Genomic DNA, 15,136 nt, shown 5'->3' with positions numbered 1-15,136 from the left:
CGTTGGGGGCTCGCGGGGCTCCGCCCACGGAGCGGTTCTTACCGTAATGGCGCGAGAGCGAGGGGCGGTTTACCGTAAGGGCGCGTGGAGGAGCGCGGCTTAAAACAAAAAATGAGGGCAAAAATTCAAGTATTTTCCTTTTTTTCCCCTCAAAATCCATCGATCCGATTCCTCCCTGAGAATTCCGCGCTGTTTTTCTCCAAAACCGTGATTTTTTCCCCTCAGAAATGTCCCCGGTACCAACTCCCCTCATAAATGCCCGTTTTCCTCCCGCAAAATGTGAAATTTTCCCATCAAATCTCCCCCACAAAAATCTCGTTTTCCCTCAGGGATTTTTCACTTCGTTCTCAAAACTTCACTTTTTTTTTTTTTTTTTTCTCAAAACATTTTTACTACAAAAAAACCTTCCCAAAAAAAATCACATTTTTTTACAAAAAAAAAAAGGGACAAATTTTTGGGCTCCCAAACTCCAGAATTTTGCAAATTTCCAAGTTTTTGGGCTCCCAAACTCTGGAATTTTAGGATTTTTAAGCTCCCAAACTCCACGAATTTGGGTTTTTTTGATTTTTGGAATCCTAAACTCAGAAGTTTCTGAGATTTTGTGGGTTTTAGGATCCCAAATTCCAGAATTTGGTCGATTTTGGACTCCCAAACACACGGATTTTGGGCTTTTTGGGCTCCCAAACTCCAGAATTTTGCAAATTTCGCAGTTTTTCGGCTCCCAAACTCCGTAATTTCGCCATTTTTAAGCTCCCGAACTCCGGAATTTGATTTTTTTGGGGTGTTTTGGGGCTCAGCCATTGTGTTTCTGCCTCTTCCAGAAGCGTTTGACGTCGGGGTGGCCCAGGAATCCCAAATTTGGGAGTTTTTGGACCCCAAATTTGGGGATTTCAAGGTTTTTGGGTTCCCATATTCCAGGAATTTGGGTTTTTTTTTTTGTTTTGTTTTGTTTTGTTTTGTTTTTAGGATCCCAAACTCCATAATTTCTGGGATTTTGGAGTTTTTAGGATCCCAAACTCTGGGATTTGGTTGATTTTGGGCTCCCAAACACCCGGATTTTGAGCTTTTTGGGCTCCCGAACTCCGTAATTTTGCCATTTTTAACCTCCCAAACTCGGGGATTTTGGATATTTTGGGGTTTTGTGGCTCAGGCGTTGTGTTTCTGCCTCTTCCAGAAGCGTTTGACGTCGGGGTGGCCGGCGGGGGTGACCACCATGAGGCGCCGGGCCGGGTTCTCGAAGACCAGCACGCCCAGGGCCCGGGCGTGGTCCCGCAGCACCTCGAAATCCACCTGGGACAGGAACTGGTTGTACAGCACACCTGGAATGGGGACAGCAGGGGGGTCAGGGGCACAGAGCCTTGGGGACACCACCGGGGGTGTCATCTGTCCCCTTGGGGACACCACCAGGGGTGGCTTTTTCCCCTGGGGACACAGCCAGGGGTGGCTTTTTCCCCTTGGGGACACAGCCAGGGGTGGCTTTTTCCCCTGGGGTGTCATCTGTCCCCTTGGGGACACCCACAGGGGTGGCTTTATCCCCTGGGGTGTCATCTGTCCCCTTGGGGACACCACCAGGGGTGGCTTTTCCCCTTGGGGACACCCACAGGGGTGGCTTTTTCCCCCTGAGGTGTCATCTGTCCCCTTGGGGACACCACCAGGGTGGCATTTCTTCTTGGGGACACCCACAGGGTTGTCACCTCCCCCTTTGTGGAGTCACCTCCCCCTTGGGGACATCCCCGGGGTTGTCATTTCTCCCCTGGGGACATCCCCAGCATTGTCACTTTCCCCTTGGGGACATGGCCTGGGTGTCACCTCCCCCATGGGTGACACCCTGGGGACAGTTTGGGGACACCCTGGTGACACTTTGGGAACACCTTGGGGACACCTCCCTGGTGACTCCTTGGTGACACCCTGGGGACACCCTGGGGACACTTGGGGACACCCTGGGGACACTCTGGGGACACTTGGGGACACCCTGGGGACACTTTGGGAACACCTTGGGGATACCCAGTGACTCCTTTGGTGACACCCTGGGGACACATTGGGGACACTCCGGGGACACCTTGAGGACACTTTGGGGACACTCTGGGGACACCCTGGGGACACCCTGGGGACATGCTGGGGACACTCTGGTGACTCTTTGGGGACACCCTGGGGACACCTTGGTGACACTTTGGGGACACCTTCCTGGTGACACATTGGTGACACCCTGGGGACACTTTGGGGACACTCTGGGGACACTTTGGGGACACCCTGGGGACACTCTGGGGACACTTTGGGGACACTCTGGGGACACTTGGGGACAGTGTCTCACCGTCGGAGAAGCGCAGCCGGTCCCGCTCGAGCTCCCAGAGCCGGATCTGGTCAGTGATGGTCGGGGGCAGCACCGGGGTCTGGGGACACAGGGGACAGTGGGGACATGGGGACACAGGGGACATGGGGACAGAGGGACATGGGGACAGTGGGGACAAGGACAGTGCAGGCAGAGAGACAGGACCCCCCCAAAAATGGATTTTGGGACCCCCCAAGGGTCCCCCTCACCTGTTTGGCCATGGTGGGGTGGGCGCGAGTGCGCAGGAAGTGAATGATCTGTGGGGACACCCGGGGTGTCACTGGGGCTGTCCCCCAGTGTCCCCAAATGTCCCCAGTGTCCCCAGTGTCCCCATTAATGTTCCCAATGTCTCCAATGTCCCCAACATCCCTACATCCCAGTGTCCCCACTGCTGTCCCTATTGACATTGCCGTGTCCCAATTGATGTCTCCAATGTCCCCAGTGTCCCAAATGTCCCATATCCCACATCCCCATGTCCCCATTTCTGTCCTTGATGTCCCATGTCCCCATTGCTGTCCCTACTGACATCCCTGATGTCCCCAGTGTCCCCATTGATGTCCCCAATGTCCTCATTGATGTCCCCAATGTCCCCATTGCTGTCCCCACTGACGTCCTCGATGTCCCCAGTGTCCCCATTGATGTCCCCAATGTCCCCACATCCCCATTGCTGTCCCCAGTGTCCCCACTGCTGTCCCTGGTGTCCCCAGTGTCACCTGGTCGGCGGTGATGCCGTTGGCGATGGCGGCCTGCACGCTGTCCCTTGTCACCTGTGCCACCACCAGGTTGGGGAAGCGATAGAGCAGCTCCGAGAAGAGCGCGATGAGGGCCACCTGCAGCTCCGAGTCTGGGGACATTGGGGACACCAACGGGGGACATCAGGGGGGACATTGGAGGACATTGGGGACAGTGGGGACAGTGGGGACATCTATGGGGACATTGAGATATTGGAGATATTGGGGGCAGTGGGGACACCGAGGGGATTTGGGGACATTGGGGTCATTAGGGATATTGGGGTCATTTGGGGACATGGGGGACATTGGGGATATTGGGGACAGAGGGGACATCAATGGGGACATTTGGGGATATTGGAACAGTGAGGATATTGGGGACATTGGGGACATTGGGGGCATGGGGGATATTGGGGTCATTTGGGGACATTGGGGACAATGGGGACATGGGGGACATTGGGGACAATAGGGACACCGAGGGGGTTTGAGGACATCAGGGACATAGGGGACAGTGGGGACATCAATGGGGGCATTGGGGACATTGAGATATTGGGGACAGTGGGGACACTGAGGGGGTTTGGGGACATTGGGGCATTGGGGGACATTGAGACACAGGTGACATTGGGACATTGGGGACAGCAGGGACATTGGGGATATTGGGGGACATTGGGGACAGTGGGGACACCAATGGGGTTTGGGGACATTGGGGACAGTGGGGATATTGGGGACATTGAGACACAGGTGACATTGGGGACATTGGGGACATTGGGGAACACTGGGGACATTGGGGACAGTGGGAGCATTGAGGACATTGGGGGACATTGGTGGGGCTGGGGACATTAATGGGGACATAGAAACACAGGGGACATTGTGGGACCAAGGGTGACAAGGAGGTGACATGAGGGGTGACAAGTGGTGATGGAACTGTCCCAGGTGTGTCCCCATTTGTCCCCAGGTGTGTCCCAGCTGTCTCCAGGTGTCCCCAGGTGTCCCCAGGTGTCCCCAGCTGTCCCCAGGTGTGTTCCCAGGTGTCCCCAGGTGTCCCCAGGTGTGTCACCTGTGTAGGCGTAGATGCGGTAGTTGGTCTCCACCAGGACGAAGCCGTGGCTGTCGGGCTCTGTCCCCGCTGTCCCCAGCGTCCCCCCCGGTGTCCCCGCTGTCCCCGAGGCCAGCGCGATGGCCAGGCGGGTGGGGTAGAACCGACGGGACTTCCGCTGGGGACAGTGACGTCACAGTGTCCCCAGGTGTCCCCAAATGTCCCCAAGTGTCCCCCAGGGTCAGTTCTGTCACCCCTCAGTGTCCCCAGGGTCAATCCTGTCACCCCTCAGTGTCCCCAAGTGACTAAGAATTGTCCCCAAGTGTCCCCAGGTGTCCCCCAGGTGTCCCCAGTGTCCCCAGTGTCCCCAAGGTCAGTCCTGTTACCCCTCAGTGTCCCCAAGGGGCTAAGAATTGTCCCCAAGTGTCCCTAAATGTTCCCAAATGTCCCCAGGGTCAGTCCTGTCACCCCCCAGTGTCGCCAAGTGTCCCCCAGGGGTCCCCAAGTGTCCCCAGGGTCAATCCTGTCACCCCCCAGTCTCTCCCAGTCCCTTCCCAGTCCCTCCCAGTCCCTCCCAGTCCCTCCCAGTCCCTCCCAGTCCCTTCCCAGTCCCTCCCAGTCCCTCCCAGTCCATCCCAGTCCCTCCCAGTCCCTCCCAGTCCCTCCCAGTCCATCCCAGTCCATCCCAGTCCCTCCCAGTCCCTCCCAGTCCCTCCCAGTCCATCCCAGTCCCTCCCAGTCCCTCCCAGTCCATCCCAGTCCATCCCAGTCCCTCCCAGTCCCTCCCAGTCCATCCCAGTCCATCCCAGTCCCTCCCAGTCCATCCCAGTGCTCCCAGTCCCACCTTCCTCTGGAAGACCAGCCCGAACTCCCTCAGGTGCTGCAGGAAGGTCAGCAGGGACTCGCTCATCCCCTCCACAGAGTAGTCCTGGAACGTCCCCAGTTCACACCAGTTCAGACCAGTTCACCCCAGTAACAGCCAAAATATCCTCCCAGTTCTGCAGGAAACAATCCTGGAACACTCCCAGTTCAGACCAGTTCAGCCCAGTCACCTCCCAGTTCAGACCAGTCACCTCCCACTCCATCCCAGTTACCTCCTAATCACCTCCCAGTTCATCCCAGTCCATCCCAATTCAGCCCAGTAACCTCCCAGTCCCTCCAAATTCCCTCCCAGTCCCTCCCAGTCTAACCCAGTCTCTCCCAGTTACCCTCAACCCCCTCCCAATTCCCCCCCAGTCCCTCCCAGTCCTTCCCAGTCCCTCCCAATCCTCTCCCATTCCCCTCCCAGTCCCCCCCAGTTCCATCCCAGTCCCTCCCAGTCCCTCCCAGTCCCCCCCAGTTCCATCCCAGTCCCTCCCAGTCCCATCCCAGTCCCTCCCAGTCCATCCCAGTCCATCCCAGTCCCATCCCAGTCCCATCCCAGTCCCTCCCAGTCCCTCCCAGTCCATCCCAATCCCCTCCCAGTCCGTCCCAGTGCTCCCAGTATCCCCCCAGTCCCTCCCAGTCCCTCCCAGTCCTCCCAGTCCCACCTTGCCCAGGGTGGAGAAGCTCAGCTGGAACAGGAAGGACAAAATCTCCACCAGGTCCATCCCCCGAGCCTGGGGGGGGGGGGCACAGGGGGCAGTTTTTTTGGGGGGTCCCACCATTTTTGGAGAATCCCCCACCCCCAAAATTTCGGGAACTTCCCCCAGATTTTGACAAAATCCTCAAATTTGGGGGAAAAAACCCACCAAATTTTGGGGAAACCTCCCTCAAATTTTAGGGAATTCCCCCAGATTTTGGGAACCCTTTTAAATTTTGGGACCCTCCCCAATTTTTGGGACCCTCCCCCCAGTTTTTGGGACCCTCCCCAAATTTTTTGAGACACCCCCCCCCCCCCTCAATTTTTGGAACCTCCCTCCCCAATTTTTTGGGACCCTCCCAAATTATTAGGACCCCCTCCCCAAATTTTTAGGACTCCCCCCCAATTTTTTGGGAACCCTCCCTAAATTTTGAGACCCTCCTCAATTTTTTGAGACCCTCCCTCCAGTTTTTGGGACCCCCACCTCCCAAATTTTGGGACTCTCCCCCAAAATTTTGGGACCCCCCTCAATTTTAGGACCCCCCCTAAATTTTGGGACCCCTCCCATAAATTTTTGGGACCCCTCCCCAAATTTTAAAACCCTCCCACCCCAAAATTTTCCCCCCCAGCACCTCCTGGAAGATCAAAACCCCAACGGGGGTTGTGAATTTTGGCTTTTTTTTAGGGAATTCATAAATTTTAAGGCTTTAGGACCCCCCAAAAAATAATTTAAGATATTTTTGGGGTCCCCCCTGACCTCGGCCCCCCTGAGGTACTGCAGGATGAAGAACCAGAGCTGGGCTGGGGTGTCGAGGAGCAGGAACTGGAACCCGGCCGAGGTGATGCAGGGGGGCTCCCCCCCTTCGCTGGGGAGCCCAGAATTTGGGGAGGGGGAGTCAGAGAAACAACCAAAATAGGAGGGAAATGTCTCTAAAATTAGAGCCCCCAAAATCCCACTTAAAACTCCCTAAAACCTCCTTAAATTTCCCCAAAATCCCACCGAAATTTCCCCCAAATCCCCCCCAAAATCCCCTCAAAGTCCCCCCGAAATCCGCCCAAAAATCCCCCCAAAATCCCCCCCGAATCCCCCCAAAATCTCCCCAAAATCCCTTCAAAATCCCCCCAAAATCCTCCCCAAAACCCCCAAATTCTCAGAGGGAGGGGATGGATGAGAGTTCCCCCCCCCCCCTCGCTGGGGACCCCCAAAATTTGGGGAGGGGGAGTCAGAGAAACAACCAAAATAGGAGGGAAATGTTTTTAAAATTAGAGCCCCCAAAATCCCCCTTAAAAGTCCCTAAAACTTCCTTAAATTTCCCCAAAATTCCCCCCAAATCTCCCTAAAATCCACCCAAAATCTCCCCAAAAATCCCCCCAAAATCCTCCCCCAAATCCCCTCCAAAATCCACCCAAAATCCACCCAAAATCCTCCCCAAATCTCCTCAAAATCCCTCCCAAAATCCTCCCCAAATCTCCCCAAAATCTCCCAAAAATCCCCCCAAAAATCCTCCGAAATCCTCCCAAAAATCCCACCAAAATCCTCCCAAAAATCCCTCCAAAATCCCCCTGAAATCTCCCCAAAATCCTCCACAAAATCCCCCCAAAATCCTCCCAAAATCCACCCAAAAATCCCCCCAAATCCCTCCAAAATCCTCCCCAAATCTCCCCAAAATCCCCCCCGAAATCTCCCCAAAATCCACCCAAAATCCCTCCAAAATCCTCCCCAAAAATCCGCCCAAAATCCCCCAAATCTCCCCAAAATCCTCCCCAAAACCCCCCAAATCCCCTTTAAATCCCCCCAAAATCCTCCCAAATTCTTCCCAATTATCCCCAGGACCCCCTAAAACCCCAAAATCCCCCAAATTTTCCCCAAAATCCCCCAAATTTCCCCCAAAATCCCCAAAAAAAACCTTTTCATGAGCCCGACCTGCACCAGGAGCTGCAGCAGGTCCCAAAATCCTCCCCAAAACCCCCCAAAAAAACCTCAAAAAAGTCTCAAATCCCCCCCAAATCCTCCCAAATTCTCCCCAATTATCCCCAGGACCCCCTAAAACCCCCAAAATCCCCCAAATTTTCCCCCAAAAAAACCTTTTCATGAGCCCGGCCTGCACCAGGAGCTGGGCCAGGTCTTGGCTGACGGCGGCGCTGGGTGACCCCACCATGAAATGCAAAACTACCTGAAAAAAAAAAAGGGTTTTTTAAACCCAAAAACCCGCGAAAAATCCTAAAATTTTGCCTTCCACCATGAAGTGTAAAGCCATCTAAAAAAAGGGGGGTTTTTTAACCCGAAATCTCCCCAAATCCCCCAAAAAATGCAAAAAAAATCCCCCCAAAAATCCCCAAAAAAATCCCCAAAAAATCTCCAAAAAACCTCCCCAAACCCCCCCCAAAAAACAAAAAAACCCCCAAAAATCCCCAAAAATCCCCCCAAAAAATCTCCCCAAAACCCCCCCAAAAAACAAAAAAACCCCCCCAAAAATCCCCAAAAAATCCCCAAAAATCCCCCAAAAAATCTCCCCAAAACCCCCCAAAAAAACAAAAAAAAACCCCAAAAATCCCCCAAAAATCCCCAAAAATCCCAAAAAAAATCCCAAAAAATTCCCAAAAAAATCCCCAAAAAAATCCCAAAAAAATCCCCAAAAAAATCCCCAAAAATCCCCCAAAAAACCAAAAAAAACCCCCCAAAAAAATCCCAAAAAAATCCCCAAAAAAATCCCCAAAAAATCCTTCAACCTCCCACCCCCAAAAAAACCCCAAAAAAATCCCAAAAAAACCCTAAAAAACTCCCCAAATTTTCACCTCTCAGCATGAAGTGCAAAACCACCTAAAAAAATTATTTTTTTACCCAAAATCCCCCAAATAACCCCTAAAAAACCGCAAAAACCCCCAAAAAATCCCCAAAAATCCCCCCAAAAAAACAAACAAAAAAACCCCCCAAAATCCCCAAAAATCCCCCCAAAAATCCCCCCAAAATCCCAAAAAAATCCCCAAAAAATCCCCAAAAATCCCCAAAAAATCCCCAAAAAATCCAAAAAAAATCCCAAAAAAATCCTTCAACCTCCCACCCAAAAAAACCCCCCAAAACCCCTCAAAAAATCCCAAAAAACTCTAAAAAACCCCCCAAACTTTCACCTCCCAGCGTTCCTCGGCGTATTTATCCAGGGCTGGGACGTCCCGGGCGTGTCTGTCGGGCCCCAGCGGGGCCGTGTCGTCAGACCAGGCTTTTCCCCTGGGCAAAAACCCCAAAATTGGAATTTCTGAGGCCTCTGGGACCCCCAAAAACCCCAAAAATCGCCCCATAAAACCCCCAGGTTGGTAAAGTCCCCAAAATGGGTCAAAATTCCATCATAAATTCTGATTTTTTGAGATGTTTGTGACAAAATTCCCCAAAATTCCCCAAAATTCCCCAAAATTCCATCATAAATTCTGATTTTTTTAGTAGTTTGTGACAAAATTCCCCAAAATTCTGATTTTTTGAGTAGTTTGTGATAAAATTCCCCAAAATTCCATCAAAAATTCTGATTTTTTGAGACGTTAGTGACAAAATTCCCCAAAATTCCATCATAAATTCTGATTTTTTGAGTAATTAGTGACAAAATTCCCCAAAATTCCATCATAAATTCTCATTTTTTGAGACCTTTGTGATAAAATTCGCACTCAGGACACCAAAATTTGGGGTTTCTGAGGGGGTTGGGACCCCAAAAAAAACTCAAAAGCCCCTCAAAAAGTGTCCTTGAAAACCCCCAGACCCACAAGTTTTTCTTTATTATTCCCCTAAAGTTTTTCCCAATTTTTTCTTCCCTTTTTTTTCCCTTTTTTCCCATATTTTTCCTGTTTTTTCCCCATTTTCCCCCCATATTTTCCTCATTTTTCCCTCTATTTTTTCACAATTTTTCCCATATTTCCCCCTTATTTTCCCCATATTTCCCCCTTATTTTCCTCATATTTCCACGATTTTTCTACGATTTTTTCCACATTTTTCTCTTATTTCCCCCCATTTTCCCCCCATATTTTCCCCATTTCCCCCCCATATTTTTCCCCCATTTTTCCCACATTTTCTCCCCCCATATTTACCCCCATTTTTCCCCCAGTTTTTCCACAATTTTTCCACAATTTTTCCCATATTTCCCCCCATATTTTCCCCAATTTCTCCCCATATTTTCCCCCAATTTTCCTGATTTTTCTCCATATTTTTTCACAATTTTTTCCACATTCCCCCTTATTTTCCCCCATATTTTCCCCAATTTTTCCCCATTTTTTCCCCAATTTTTCCCCATTTTTTCCCGAATTTCTCCCCATTTTTCCCCTTATTTTTTCCCAAATTTTCCCCCCATTTTCCCTCATTTTTCCCCCCATATTTTCCCCATTTCCCCCCTACTTTTTCCCAATTTTTTTCCATTTTTCCCCCATTTTTCCTCCCATTTCCCCCCTATATTTTCACAATTTCCCCCCATTTTTCCCCCATATTTCCCCCATTTCCCCCCTATTTTCCCCATTTTTCCCCCATATTTCCCCCTTATTTTCCCCATTCCCCCCCATTTTTTCCCATATTTCCCCTCCCATTTCCCCCCATATTTCCATCTATTTTCCCCCATTTTTCACCAAATTTTCCCCCATTTTTCCCCCATATTTTCCCCAATTTCTCCCCATATTTCCCCCATATTTTCCCCATTTCCCCCCCTAATTTTCCCCCATTTTCCTCCTATTTCCCCCCATATTTTTCCCCATTTCCCCCCCATTTTCCCTTTTTTTTCTCCCATTTCCCCTCCATTTTTTTACCATATTTTCCCCATTTCTCCCCCTATGTTTTCATTATTTTTTCCCATATTCCTATTATTTCCCCCCCTATTTTATCATAATTTTCCCCCATATTTTTTCCCCATTTCCCCCCCATTTTTTCCCATATTTTCCCCATTTTCCCCCACATTTTTTTCCCATATTTTCCCCATATTTCCCCCAATTTTTCCACAAATTTTCCACAATTTTTCCCATATTTCCCCCCATATTTCCCCCCATACATTCCCCATTCTTCCCCCTACTTTTTCCCAATTTTGTCACCATATTCCCCCCATATTTCCCCCATATTTTCCCCATATTTTCCCCATATCCCCCCTCATTTTTTCCCATATTTTCCCCCATATTTTCCCCATTCCTCCCCCTATTTTTTCCCCAATTTCTCCCCATATTTTTCCCCTTATTTCCCCCATTCCTCTCCCCATTTTTTCCCCTATTTTTTTTACTTTTTTCCCCATTCCTCCCCCTATTTTTTCCCATTTTTTCCCCAATTTCTCTCCATATTTTTCCCATATTTTCCCCATATTTTCTCCATTTCCTCCCCCTATTTTTTCCCAATTTTTCCCCATATTTTCCCCATTCCTCCCCCTATTTTTCCCCCATTTTTCCCCCCTATTTTGCTGACCCCCCGAGCAGGGCGATGCGCAGGTTGTGTTTGAAGTTGGGGTGCAGGGCCACCCCCGGGAGCCCCCCCGGGAGGGTGTGGGGGTGCCACAGCCTCAGCTCCAGCAGCACCTCCTGGCTCTGCTGCTGCTCCCTGGGGGGAAAACACAACAAAAACCTCCTAAAATAGATCCGAGGTGAGAAAAAACGGACAAAAACAGACATAAAACGGAAAAAAACGGACACAAAATGGACAAAAACAGACACAAAATGGTAAAAAACAGCCCCAAAATGGAAAAAAATAGACACAAAATGGTCAAAACCAGCCCTAAAATGGAAAAAAACAGCCCCAAATAACCCCAAAATACGCCTAAGATGCCAAAAAACGGCCAAAACCAGCCCCAAAACAGACAAAACCAGCCCCAAAATGGTCAAAACCAGCCCCAAAATACACCTGAGACACCCAAAAATACCCCAAAACGTCCCCAGATAGACCCGAGACACCAAAAAACGGATAAAAACAGCCCCAAAATGGAAAAAACGGCCCCAAAATGGTCAAAACCAGCCCCAAAATGGACAAAACCAGCCCCAAAACGGCCAAAACCAGCCCCAAATAACCCCAAAATACACCTGAGACACCCCAAAACAATAAAAACATAAATAATATAAATCTCAATATAGACCTGACACAACACCCCCCCCATAAAAAAACCCTCCCCAAAAAACACCAAAAAAAATCCCCAAATCCACCCCAGGACCCCCAGGGACCCCCTAAATCCATCCCAGGACCCCCCAAAACCTCCCCAGAGAGCCCCCAAAATCCCCCAGGACACCCCAAAGCCCCCAGCCCCATTTCTTGTCCCATAAATTCCCCCTCAAAATCCAAATTTCCTCCCCAAATCCACCCATAAACCCCCCCAAAACTCCCCCAAACCCCCCCAGGACCCTCAGGGACCCCCCAAATCCCCCAGCCCCATTTCCCACCCTCTTTTTTGACCCAGAAACGTCCCCCCAAACCCCAAATTTCTCCCTCCAAAATCCAAATTTCTCCCCCAAATCCCTCCCAGGACCCCCCAAATCCCCCCCAAATCCACCCCAGGACCCCCAGGGACCCCCCAAGACCCCCCAAAACCCCCCAAATTCTCCCCCAGCCCCACCTGCTGTGCTCTTTCTTGACCCAGAAATGCCCCCAAACCCCAAATTTCTCCCAGCAAAATCCAAATTTTTTTTCCCCAAATCCCTCCCAGGACCCCCCAAAATTCTCCCAGGACCCTCAAGACCCCCAGGGACCCCTCAAATCCACCCCAAGGTCCCCCAAAGCCCCCAGCCCCATTTCTTGACCCATAAATTCTTCCCCCAAATCCAAATTTATCCCCCAAACTCCCCTCAACCCCCCCCCAGGACCCCCAAAATCCCCCCAAAATCCACCCCAGGGACCCTCAGGGACCCCCCAAAACCCCCCAGGACACCCCAAAGCCCCCAGCCCCATTTCTTGACCCAGAAATACCCCCCCAATCCCCAAATTTCCTCTTCAGGACCCCCCAACCCCCCCCAAATCCACCCCAAGGACCCCAAATCCACACCAGGACCCCCCAAAACTTCCCCAAATCCCTCCCAGGACCCCCAGGGACCCCCCAAATCCCTCCCAGGACCCCCCAAATCCCCCAGTCCCATTTCTTGACCCAGAATTTCTCCCCCAAATGCCAAATTTCTCCCCCAAACTCCCCCAGGACCCCCCAAAATCCCCCCAAAACCCCCCCAAATCCACCCCAGGACCCCCCAAGACCCCCCAAATCCCCCCAAAATTGCCCCCAGCCCCACCTGCTGTGCTCTTTCTTGACCCAGAGCCCCACGGCCGCCTGGGGCAGGGGCTGCTCCAGGAACAGCATCCGCATGATCCCGGCCTGGGCCAGCCCCGGCAGCTCCCTGGGGATGGAATTTTGGGGTCTTTGGGGATTTTTGAGGATTTTGATTTTGGGGGAAATTTTGGGGATTTTTTAGGGAATTTTTGGGGATTTTTTGAGGGATTTTTTGGGATTTTTTGGGAGTTTTTAGAGATTTTTTTGGGATTTTTTTTGGATTTTTTGGGGATTTTTTGAGGATTTTTGGGGGGATTTTGGGGGATTTTTGGGGAATTCTGGGGGATTTTAGAGGATTTTTGGGGAATTTTTGGGGGATTTTTGGGGATTTTTTTAGGGAATTTTGGGGGATTTTTTGGGGGATTTTTGGGGGGATTTTGGGGATTTTTTGAGGATTTTTGGGGGGATTTTGGGGGATTTTTGGGGAATTTTGGGGGATTTTTGGGGAATTTTTGGGGGATTTTTGGGGATTTTTTAGGGAATTTTGGGGGATTTTTTGGGGGATTTTTGGGGGAAATTTGGAGGACTTTTGGGGAATTTTGGGGGATTTTAGAGGATTTTTGGGGAATTTTGGGGGATTTTAGAGGATTTTTGGGGAATTTTTGGGGGATTTTTGGGGATTTTTTTAGGGAATTTTGGGGGATTTTTTGGGGGATTTTTGGGGAATTTTTGGGGGAAATTTGGAGGATTTTTGGGGAATTTTGGGGATTTCTTAGGGATTTTTTTAGGATTTTTGGGGTGATTTTGGCTCACCTGAACACGGCCAGGCCGGTGGCACTGGGCTCTATTTTTGGGGCTTAATTCAGAATTATTTTGGGGTTATTTTAGGTTAATTTTTGGGACATTTTGGGCTCACCTGAAGACGGCCAGGCAGGTAACACAACGTTATATTTTTGGGTTATTTTTGGGCGATTTTGGGGTAATTTTGGGGTCATTTTGGGGTGATTTTGGCTCACCTGAACACAGCCAGACAGGTGGCCGGGTGCCCGTAGAGCCGGTCCAGCGTGGGGGGGCTGAGCCCCCTCAGGAATTCCTGCAGGTTCTTGCACTGGAGCTGCACCCGCGGGGCCACGGCCCCCTCCATCGCACCTGGGGCACCTGGGGGCACCTGGGTTACACCTTCATCACACCTGGGGCACCTGGGTTATACCTTCATCACACCTGGGCACACCTGGGCACATCTGTATAGCATTTATATTACACCTGGGGGCACCTGGGCACACCTGGATTACACCTTCATCACACCTGGGGCACCTGGGTTACACCTTCATCACACCTGGGGCACCTGGGTTACACCTTCATCACACCTGGGCACACCTGGGGGCACCTGGGTTACACCTCCATCACACCTGGGCACACCTGGGGGCACCTGGATTACACCTCCATCACACCTGGGGCACCTGGATTACACCTCCATCACACCTGGGCACACCTGGATTACACCTCCATTGAAGCTGGACACACCTGTATAGCATTTATATTACACCTGGGCACACCTGGGGCACCTGGACACACCTGGGTACACCTGTGTGACATCTAAATTACACCTGGGCACACCTGGATTACACCTCCATCACACCTGGCCACTCCTGTATAACACCTGTATTACACCTGGGCACACCTGGATTACACCTCCATTGCACCTGGGGCACCTGGGGGCACCTGGATTACACCTTCATCACACCTGAGGCACCTGTATAACACCTGGATTACACCTGGGCACACCTGTATAGCATTTATATTACACCTGGGCACACCTGGGCACACCTGTACTACACCTGTGTCACACCTGTACTACACCTGGGGCACCTGGGGAATTGTCCCCATTCCCTCATTGCCCCAAACCCCCCAATTAACCCAAATTACCCCAAATTCCCCTAATTAACCCCAAACCCCTAATTACGTCCAAACCCCCCCAAAATCCCCCAAATTTCCCCCCTAAAAAGCCCCAAATTTCTCCCAAAGATTCCCCAATTTCCCCCAAAAAAATCCCCAATTTCTCCCCCAAAAAAATCCCGAATTTCCCCCCAAAAAATCCCCGATTTCTCCCCCCAAAAAGCCCCAATTTCCCCCCGAAAAACCCCCAATTTTTTCCCCAAAACTCCTCAATTTCTCCCCCAAAACCCCCCAATTTCCCCCCCAAAAAAGCCCCAATTTCCCCCCAAAAAAAGCTCAAATTTCTCCCCAAAAAAAGCCCCAAATTTCTCCCAAAATTCCCCAATTTTCTCC

At 50.9% G+C, this 15,136-nt stretch overlaps 1 protein-coding gene across 2 annotated transcripts; it reads right to left on the bottom strand.

Moving 5' to 3' along the window:
• Positions 1–22: 22 nt before the first annotated feature.
• On the bottom strand, positions 23–14,669 carry GTF2H4 (general transcription factor IIH subunit 4). 2 transcript variants are annotated; one of them, XM_083881701.1, is made up of 16 exons: positions 14,655–14,669; positions 14,404–14,559; positions 14,267–14,361; positions 13,864–14,015; positions 12,870–12,974; positions 11,071–11,202; positions 8,784–8,880; positions 7,740–7,828; positions 6,412–6,520; positions 5,623–5,691; positions 4,938–5,021; positions 4,115–4,271; positions 3,043–3,173; positions 2,539–2,586; positions 2,312–2,390; positions 23–1,319 (listed from the first exon to the last, which is right to left on the bottom strand). In XM_083881701.1, exons 4-16 carry the CDS (start codon positions 13,989–13,991, stop codon positions 1,147–1,149), a joined length of 1,401 nt encoding a protein of 466 aa, XP_083737827.1. In that variant the 5' UTR covers positions 13,992–14,015; positions 14,267–14,361; positions 14,404–14,559; positions 14,655–14,669; the 3' UTR covers positions 23–1,146. The 2 variants fall into 2 exon arrangements, with proteins under 2 accessions (XP_083737827.1, XP_083737828.1); XM_083881702.1 differs by lacking the exons at positions 14,267–14,361; positions 14,404–14,559; positions 14,655–14,669 and having other exon boundaries at positions 13,864–14,039.
• Positions 14,670–15,136: the final 467 nt, after the last annotated feature.

This window comes from Zosterops lateralis (assembly GCF_965231275.1).
Source record: "Zosterops lateralis genome assembly, chromosome: 35".
Classification (NCBI taxonomy): domain Eukaryota; kingdom Metazoa; phylum Chordata; class Aves; order Passeriformes; family Zosteropidae; genus Zosterops; species Zosterops lateralis.
Note: the sequence above shows the minus strand (reverse complement) of the source record. Positions and strands in the feature narration are given on the sequence as shown.